The 9,893-nt window shown below is 47.7% G+C and overlaps 1 protein-coding gene across 10 annotated transcripts in view; it reads left to right on the top strand.

The window, feature by feature from the left end:
- The first annotated feature begins 8,485 nt into the window (after window positions 1–8,485).
- Window positions 8,486–9,893, top strand: part of SP100 (SP100 nuclear antigen) — a 96,161-nt gene continuing 94,753 nt past the window's right edge. For 3 of the 10 annotated variants that reach the window (XM_023557772.2, XM_023557774.2, XM_023557771.2), the window contains exon 1: window positions 8,503–8,641. In XM_023557772.2, coding sequence (XP_023413540.1) covers window positions 8,607–8,641 — 35 coding nt within the window. In that variant the 5' untranslated portion in view covers window positions 8,503–8,606. Of the gene's footprint in view, window positions 8,642–9,893 lie in introns of all 10 variants that reach the window. The other 7 variants (XM_023557777.2, XM_023557776.2, XM_023557770.2 and 4 more) reach the window with 7 other exon arrangements.

Here is a 9,893-nt window from a genome sequence, read left to right as displayed (position 1 = left end):
GGGAACCCAGCCAAAGAAAGTTGGTAGCCGAAATGATCCTAGAAAGCACACTCTTAGAATGGGCTTCTGGAATAGAATCAATCACACTCTCTAGCCAGATGGGAGAGTGTTGATGGTCCTTGGGGTGCGGTAACAGTACAGTTGCCAAGGATTTGACCTGTAGTAAACTGGACAGGTGAAGGGGATAAGTAGCTGGTACAATTGTCTTCCATTTAAGAAGTAAGGGATAAATAGTAACTATAAGAGCTTTGGACTTGTGTGGCTTTTGATTTGCTGGAAAGAGCAGATAGCAGGCTTAGATCTATTCATGTTGTCATGTGCCGTAGAGTCGGTTTCGACTCATGGCAACCCTACAGGACAGAGTAGAACTGCCCCATAGGATTTCCAGCTGGTGACCTTTTAGTTAGCAGCCGAACTCTTAACCACTGTGCCACCAGAGCTCCAATGTTATTATTAGATGCCCTCAAGTCACTTCCAACTCACAGCGACCTCGTGTACAACAGAACAAAACACTGCCTGATCTTGCCCCATCCTCACAATTGTTGCTGTGTTTGACCCTGTTCTTGCAGCTACTGTGTCAATCCGTCTCATTGAGGGTCTTCCTCTTTTTCATTGACACTCTACCAAGCATGACATCCTTCTCCAAGAACTGATCCCTCCTGATAACTTGTCCAAAGTATGTGACATAGTCTTGCCGCCCTTGCTTCTAAGGAGCATTCTGGCTGTATTTCTTCCAAGAGAGATTTGTTCATTCTTCTGGCAGTCCATGGTATGTTCAGTGTTCTTCACCAACACCATAATTCAAGGGCATCAATTCTTTTTCCATCTTCCTTATCACCCTGCTTTTGCGTGCATATGAAGTGATTGAAAACATCGTGGCTTGGGTCAGGTGCACCTTAGTCTTTAAGGTGACATCTTTGCTTTTCAACACTTTAAAAAGGTCTTTTGCAGCAGCCTTACCCAATGCGATGCTTCTTTTGATTTCTTGACTGCTGCTTCCATGAGTGCTGATTATGGATCCAAGTAAAATGAAATCTTTAACAACTTCAAACTTTTCTCCATTTATCATGATGTTGCTTATTGGTCCAGTTGTGAGGACTTTTGTTTTCTTTATGTTGAGGTGTAATCCACACTAAAGGCTGTGTTCTTTGATCTTCATCAGTAAGTACATCAAGTCCTCTTCACTTTCAGCAGGCAAGGTTGTTCGTCTGCATAACACAGGTTGTTAATGAGTCTTCCTTCAATCCTGATGCCCCGTTCTTCTTCAGATAGTTCAGCATCTTGGGTTATTTGTTCAGCATACAGATTGAATAAGTAGGATGAAAGGATACAACCCTGATGCATGCCTTTCCTGATTTTAAACCACTCAGTATCCCCTTGTACTATTCAAACGACTGCTTCTTAGTCTACATACAGGTTTTTCATGAGCACAATTAAGTGTTCTTGAATTCCCATTCTTCACAATGTCTGTTATGATCCACACAGTTGAACGCTTTTGCGTAGGCAATAAAACACAGGTAAACATCTTTCTGGTATTCTCTGCTTTCAGCCAAGATCCATCTGACATCAGCGGTGATATTCCTCATTCCATGTCCTCTTTTGAATCTGGCTTGAATTTCTGGCAGTTCCCTGTCGGTGTACGGCTTTAATTGTTTTTGAATGATCTTCAGCAAAATTTTACTTGTGTGTGATATTAACGATAATGTTCAATAATTTCCGCATCCGGTCTCTCATGCAATCTCTGACATTGTTTATGTTACCAAGGCCATATTTTCCAAATACTGATCCTTCTTTGTTTCCAACTTTTGCATTCCAATCACCAGTAATTATCAATGCATCTGGATCAATTTCAGACTTTAGAAGTTGGTAAAAATCTTCAATTTCTCCATCTTTGGCATTAGACCTATTAAGAACAACCATCAAAGGCCTTCCTGGGCAGCACTTAAACAGACCTCTATACCTACAACTGGAAGGCAAACAGTAAAAAGGATCTGGCACAGGTCCTAATTTTCAGAATGGAAGAACTTCAGAGAAGACTGAATTCTAAGGTTAGAGTGGTCTCTTATGCCAAGTCAGGGCCTGATAAAGAGGTAGCAGGGCCCTGAAACTTGAAACAGTGATAACTGGGTTGATGCAAATGAGAATGTTGGCCTCTAGATCCCCCTGAACCCATTGGTCCTACAGAAGTGTCCCTTGCCCCTTGTTAGAAGATAGAGTTACCATGCCATCCTGGTTGAATGAAGACTGGACCTTCTACAATACATTGGTCCAATATAATGATGACTATATATTAATTAATATATATTAATTGCTTGGCTGCTAACTGAAAGGTTCACAGTTTGAACCTGCCCAGCAACTCATCAGGAGAAAGACCTGGTGATCTGTTCCTGTAAAGTCTTTATGAGTTGAAATTGACTCAATGGCACCTAACAACACAACATATGTTAATTAGTCCCAATGGGCAAGAAGGGTCAAGTTATTCTGAATGCCTTGTTAAATCATATGCACTCCAGATGTTGGGAAATAAATCTTACAATCCTGCCATATGGGTGAAACTTTTAGGGATTCAGTGGACTGAGTCATGTCAAGATATTTCTTCCAAAGTAAAGGCTAAGCTATTCAACCGTGTACCTCCTACCACCAAGAAAGAAGTACAATGCTTGGTAGGCCTCTCCAGGCAAGAATAACAACCATGACTGATAATTCGAAGAAATGTTTCTAGCCTTTGTAGTGTGTGTGCTATCTTGATAAACACAATGTGCTATAACCAATGTTTTCAATTAATGATATATTTTGGACATTGTTACGTGTCAATAAACATAGCTGTTTATCATCCCTATCATAGCATTCATTTTCATCAAGCCCCAATTGCAGTTTGCTCTTTTTGGTTATTTTTGATGTCATAAGAAGTACTAGAAGAAGTACAACCAGAATGCTCCTTAGAAGCAGGGATGGCAAGACTATATCTCACATACTTTGGACATGTCAGGAGGGATCAGTTCTCGGAGAAGGACATCATGCTTGGTAAAGTACAGGGTCAGTGAAAAAGAGGAAGATCCTCAATGAGATGGATTGACACAGTGGCCGCAACAATGGGCTCAATCATAATGATTGTAAGGATGGCAGTGTTTTGTTCATGGTACATAGGGCTGCTGTGAGTCAGAACCGGTTTGATGGCATCTGACAACAACAATAACAAAGAAGTACTGATTTGAACTCGCAGCAGCATAGCCTAGTGTTAAGAGCAGACCCTCTGAAGATGGCCCATGTAGGTGGAAACCCAGGTCCTCCACTTACTGGCTGTGTGTCCTTGTGCAGGTTACTTGTGTGCCCATGCATTGGTTTCACCTGTGGAATGGGGTACTAAGAGTACAGAGTTCATTGGATTATCATGAGGATTAATGAGTTAATACATGTTGTGCACTTAGTACCTGGCCCTGTGAGCAATAAATAAATAGACAGCCAAGGGCAAAGGAAGAGGACTAAGATCTGTCAGTACAGTTTATCTGGACGCAGAGAGGCGGGGTGTTTGCTGTAATGCTGGAGTGACTGGCTGCGTTCTGACACTTGGGGTAGTGAGGCTATGTCCCCAGGAGCTGCAGGAGGACTTTGGCCTCTTATCGCCCATGGCTACCTCTTATCACTGCAAGGTCTCAAGGCTCTTTTAGGGGGCCTCTCAGTCTGAATCTCCCCTTTGGCTCCTTTGGTCATCAGTGAGCACCCTGGTCTGCTGTGCTGGAGAGAAGAGTCTTCTGGCAGGGAGGTTGGGGAAGGAAGCAGATTCTCCAGCTCCCTCAGTGTAAACCAGGGTGGATGACTTCCCTGGGAGGCTTCTCACGGCCTCAGAATCTGTGTCCAGGACCTGAAGTTTTCATTGTGTTTCCTACTAAGCCACACTCTCACTTGTACAGAAACCAACCAAACTGCTCGCCGTCGAGTTGATTCTGACTCACAGCGACCCTATAGGACAGAGTAGAACTACCCCATAGGGTTTCCAAGTTGCAGCTGGTGGATTCCAACTGCTGACCATTTGGTTAGCAGCCAAGTTCTCAACCACTGTGCCACCAGGGCTCCTACCTAACAGAAAGGTGCCCACAATAAATGCTCTTTTTAGTTCTTATTGGTATATTGTCATCCCACAGATTGGTGGCCCGAGTGCCATTTGCCTTATTGGTGGCTTGTATTACCAGATCATATTTCTGAAAATCCATATTACCAACCAAAAATTTAAACACAGTCACTTAGTAAGCATGCACTCCGATACTGAAAACACATGCCATCAAAACAATTTTTAAATAAATAAAAATTTAGTAAAAAAGGGTTTAAACATCAATTCAAAGCCATCGGTTTTTGCAGCTTGTTTAATGTTTTTAAATGCTTTAAATTACTTGTAGTGGAGTAAAGCCCCTGTGCCTGGGACGGCCGTGGAGACTACCCGCAGCTGTGGTTAGCCCTGGGTCTAGGACCCTCTGTGCAAGGAGGTTCAGCCTGGAGGAGGGTGCAGAAGGCAGGTCACCCCAGGGGCCCTGGGCAGAAGGAAAATCTCTGGTGCTTGGGAAGACAACCGGGCTCTTGAGAGGATGTAAAGGGGCCAAGTAACAGGGCCTCCCTCACAATTTGAACCAAAATTTCTGTGTCTAGGCCACAAGCCTGTTTATGTGCCCATGAGCAGCTAAATATCGAAATTATCCCAGAACCCAATCCTCCAGTCAGATAACTTTAATTTAGGAAGAAATAGTGACACTTCTACTACTAATTTTGAGGCGTTTGGATGTTTGTAATTAAGAAGAAAGATTTTTGCTTTCTGTTTCCCCAAACGCGCAACAGAACCCAGTCTAAGGAGACTGTAATACCAGCCTTGACCAAAAGAGGGAGATGTAGACTTCCGCAGTGAGTAGGGTGGTCTGGGTTCTGAGTTGATGGTGATGGGAATGGGTGTTAATATGCAAATCTGAAAGAAGCTCTCACTTGATAAGAGAAATGCCATGGAAGTAAGGGGCTCTTCCCTTGCTTTGTGTCCCACCGATGTGTTTCTGGCTAGTCTCACTGGCTGGTGGGTGGTCATGGGGAAGACGCACAAGGTGGAATCAGTGGGTCTCCAGGAGTGGGGTGCTGACCACCTGTGACCAGGGCTCAGGGGGATGTCTGTCCTCGTCCAGTTCCGGATGCCACAGCACCCATCCTTCCTGAGGTTGATCCCAGGCTTAAACTGAAGGGCTGTGGGTGATGGTGCTGAGTTGGGGTGCGGGGCCTTGGGCAGCCAGCCCCCTTCCTCCTCAAGCAGCACAAGCAATGTGAGTGTCCTTGGGAGTCTCTCTCCCCGATGACCCCGAGACCCACAGAAGGTGGCCTGCATGGACTGCTTGTGTCCCCAGTGCTCCCTTCTCTTCCTCACTTGCCACAGCCCCTCACCCTTTACCCTTTCTCCCTCTGCTGTGGTGTCTCTTCCCATCCCCCTTTCCAAGGACCCGCTCTTGTGCAGAAATAATCAGCCTTCCGCCCCCAACAAGCTCCCCGGTAGCTTGTCCACTTTGCAGCCTCAGGTATCAAAAGCTCCACTACCCCTTAGCCAGTCGCTGAGGTTGTGCCGAGAGGGGGCAAGCTCTGTCTCACTCCATCCCTAGAAGCTGAAACACTGCCACAAAATGCCCCTATGCTCACAGGACAACCGCATCCTGGACATGTCATCGAAAGGGGCCGCGAGCCCTGTCCCCCTCACCCATCTGGGGCCCAGGTGAAGGGAAACTGAGGACACAGCCAGATACCCACGTGCTTGGCCAAACGGCATTCGTTTTCCCCACCTAAGTTACAAACCAACGGGAGGCAGACAAAGAGGTAGCCCGATGAGAATCAAAATATCATCTTTATTCCTGATGAAAGCTGGATTGCTGGAAGTGGCTTAGAATGTGGCAACAAAGAGAACCCTACAGCAGAACCCCAGAACTGGGCTTATTCACAGTTCAGCCTGCTCTAACCAGCAACGGCCCCCAAGTGGGTGCCTGTCCCGTGCTCATTGGCTTGGTCTCTGCAGGCAGTGTGACCCCCAGGGCGCACCAAGGAGCCAACTTGCCCCCTCCTGTCAAGTTTCCAATCAGAGAAGTCTTCCCCAGTGGTACAGAGGGACCAGGACTGTCATGCAAGTTGGTGTCCCACCTCCTGGAAGGAAACATTGGAGAAATCTCGGTGCCTGCTATTCTCTGTCTCTCCGCCCACAGAGGATGCCCGCCTCTCTGTCCCCAGGCCACAGTGACTGCTGCCACCACTGCCTCCTACTGTGTCTCAGGATAAACCTCTGGTCGCCAGGATGGAGACTCACCCCACGGTGCAGACGTCTGAACCGCGGCTGCTCTTAGTTACTGTGACGGGTCGGATCATCTGCCCTGGAGTCCTCACTCCCTCAGTGGCTGCTTCTCCCACTTTTGAGTTTTCCAGGCCTCGGGCTGCTTGAGCTACTTTGGTGACCGCAGACAAGTTCCCTGTCGCCACTGTTCAGGCAGCCATGGAGAATGCCCCAGGCATTCCCTGACTTCCTTCTAGTCCATCCAGCAGAGTTTTTAGGTGTTTAACCTGCTTCTTAAGTGGGCCCTGTCCCTTCTCAACCTGAGTCGCTCTGATGTTGTTTGCTGGATCAAAGAAACTTTGCTTTCTCCACAGAGATCTACGGATTCCACAGACACTGCTGTTGCTCTTGTGGACTGTGGAGTGTGCCTGGCTTTCTCTGACCCCAAAATAAATGTCTCCTTCCCCTCTGCCAGGAGCAGCCCCAACGTGGGGTGCCCACCTCCCTGAAGGCCACCCCTGTGGATCCCTCCCAACCCCCGCTGTTAATTGGCCTCTATTCCAGGTGCTGATTTAGGGGGCTTAAAGGGGCCACTATGAGTCAGAAACGACTAGACGGCAACGGGTCTGGGTTTTTTTGTTTGTTTTTTAGCTGGCCAGGGAAATGCTGGCACATTTAGGCAGTGCCCAGCACAGCGTGGCCCGGGTCAGCCTACTGCCTCAGGGCAAAGAGGAGAGAGGTGGGCCCAGAGCCAGTAGTTGTGCTGTGTGGTGGACATTGTGTCTGGGCAGCAGTGCCTCGTGGAGGCTGGAGGCAGAGGAGAGCTGGGTCCAAAACAGGCCCAGCTTACTGCCCCATCTGCCCTACAAATGACAGGCCAGGGTGTGACAGAGACACAGAGTGAGAAAGAGAGGGAGACCCACGTGCGTGCAGTGCCCGGTAGGCAGTGCCCCTGCCCACTAGTTAAAGATGTCCTCATCCGTGTCCTGGAATCTGTCCCAACCAGGCTGCTGCTCCCTCCTTTGGGAGAAAGAAAGAGTGAATGTGGTGAGAAGGGTGACACCTCCTGCCCCCCGTACATTGGACAAAAACCTTATGATAACCTGAAGAAGTAGGATTAAGTGGGACACGATCTGGAAAGTTCCTCTCTGGAGCACTCTCTGCTCTGGCTCAGGAGGCCTCACCTGCTTCCTGCTTCCATCCCCCGCCCATCTCGAGCCCTGAATTCCACACCTCCAGGCTCCCACCGCCCCGCCTCTGCTGCACAGTTCTGAGTAGAGATGTGGTCCCTGTGGGGGTCTTACGGCCTCAATCTCATGTTCCGTTTGCCCCCATTCCCTTCATCTTCAGTTTTACGCTGTCGTGGAGTGGTCCTCTGGGTCTCTTCTTGTCCTTTGTGGAAAGATAACAGAATGTGACCCCAGAGGGGCTCAACCTGCCCTTCACCATCTAGGTCACCTGGGTTCCAGCCTCCATCCCCACCCAGTGAGAAGCCTTTCCTTCGGCAACATCTCAGGGGCTTCTTTGATGCTCAGGTGTCCTCTCCTCACTCCTGCCGCAGTTGTGAAGCTGCCTGTATTCGAGACACCTTGAAACCTTGCACTGAACTTGTTAAACACATTCACCAGCTTGGCTCCAGCCTCTCGCACCAGGCCTGGGACAGGTCTCTCTCTTGCCCAAGCTGCTTTCTGCAAATGCCAAGGCCCTCCTCCCCGAGTGATAACGCAGGGCACTTCAGCCGTCCCCAGCCCTGTGTCCAAACGCCAGGCACTAACTTGCCCAGTCAGGGCTCAGCAATGTGTAGGGCAGCCAGTGGGCCAGAGAAGGGGTGATATTTCTGGCTTTCTCTTTTTCTCTACACTGCCATCCTGGCAAGAGGAAGGAGCAAGAGTGACAGACCCCAGAGGGTGGCCCACATGGACTTATACACTGGCCACCCTTAGGAGGCAGAGACAGCTGTGGGCACTTTTGGTTCAAACAGATTTTTTTTTTTTTCCTCTGTCTTTACACAAACAAGTGGGCTCCCTGGAGCTGGCCCCGGCTCCCCTTGGGGGCTGCCCCTTCCCTGGTCCTCCAGGCCTGGGTAGCGAATTTCCCTCCTCCATCCCAGCTGCCAAATTTCGTAAAAGCCCAGAACTGCCCTGGAGTTAAAGGAGGTAGGAGACAGTGTCTGTACAGCCCGTCCATCACACATTTGAGTAAATACTTTCAGTTTCTTTTCCCCCCATTCGGGTGGAGACATCAGACTTCCTGCTCAGGCCCGGCAGGCACACTAGACACAGGCTGCAAGTTGGGGCGGCTCAAATCTCCAGCAGGGCCAGGGTGGATGATGGCAGGTAGAGGCAGCCATCTCAGCACCAGGTGAGTCTGTCTCACTTTCTTCATCGTCCTTCTCTTGGGCAAGGTTGCTGCTTGAGTGTGGGGGACGAGCACTCCGTGTACAATGTATTAAGATAAAAGAATACTTCATGGGGAAATCAGGGGTTTTAAACCACAGCAGGACAGCTGATAGGGAAGCCCAGCTGCTTTTAGACTTATTGTCGTATTTACTTTATCTTAAATAGATTCACTTGCCTTGTTAAAAAATAAATAAAGTGACCCAGAAGGTTACAGATGAATTCCACTTGCACCGTGAGACTGTAAAACACAGTTCTCGTGTGCTTTACATCTGCTGACGCCGTTCTAGCTTTCTTTCAGGGAAAGTTTCCTTTCTAGCATCTTTTTCAATTTTTCAAGTGTTCTTTTTCAATTTAGGGGTAAAACTATACACACGTTGTAGCAACTTTATCCTTCATAGCTTTCATCTGCTTCTAGATGCTTTCATTTCTTTAGTTTTTTCCTTTGAGTTCATAATGATGGCCTCACACGTTTCCTCTAAGCCAATTAGGTGATTTTTAGTAGGTTTTTGTCTGTTTCTTGTGATTTCTAATCTGTTAAAGAAGTGGTTGTGTTTTATGAGGCAGTAGAGGTTGACAGTTTGAATCCGCCAGGCGCTCCTTGGAAACCCTATGGGGCAGTTCTACTCTGTCCTATAGGGTCACCATGAGTTGGAATCGACTCGATGGCAGTGGGTTTTGTTTTGTTTCCTTTTTTTTTTGGCAATATGGAGACAGGTAAAGACATAAACCCACAGGGCTCGATGGACTGGTAGGGATAAAATTTGAATGGGTTCAAGAGAGATTGAAAGATGAAGTAGTGGAGATGATGAATATAGAAAACAATTTCAAGGGGCTTTGCTAGAAAGTGGGGAGTGACGTGTAGGGAGATTTTTAAGTGGGCGATAGTTAAGCATGCCTGTGTCTTTAAAGGAACATTTCAGTAAAGAAGAAAAAATTGGTGGGCCGTGAGAGTGGGGGCGGGGGATGATCTCTGGGCAGACGATAGGAAGCAGTGCCCCAGTGGGGGTGCTACCTTTAGACTAAAAAACGGGTTAATCGGCAGTCACCACTATCTTTATGTTACAATTGGCAATCTTTCATCTCTTTTTCTCTGGATTCTACGTTTTGTGAAGTTTTCTCAGCTCTATCTTTCACTCCTTCTTGTTGTTGTTAGTTGCCATCAAGTCAGCTCCAACTTATGGCAACCCCATGTACAACAGAACAAAACATTGCCC

Source organism: Loxodonta africana, chromosome 6, assembly GCF_030014295.1.
Source record: "Loxodonta africana isolate mLoxAfr1 chromosome 6, mLoxAfr1.hap2, whole genome shotgun sequence".
Taxonomy (NCBI): Eukaryota; Metazoa; Chordata; class Mammalia; order Proboscidea; family Elephantidae; genus Loxodonta; species Loxodonta africana.
Note: the sequence above shows the minus strand (reverse complement) of the source record. Positions and strands in the feature narration are given on the sequence as shown.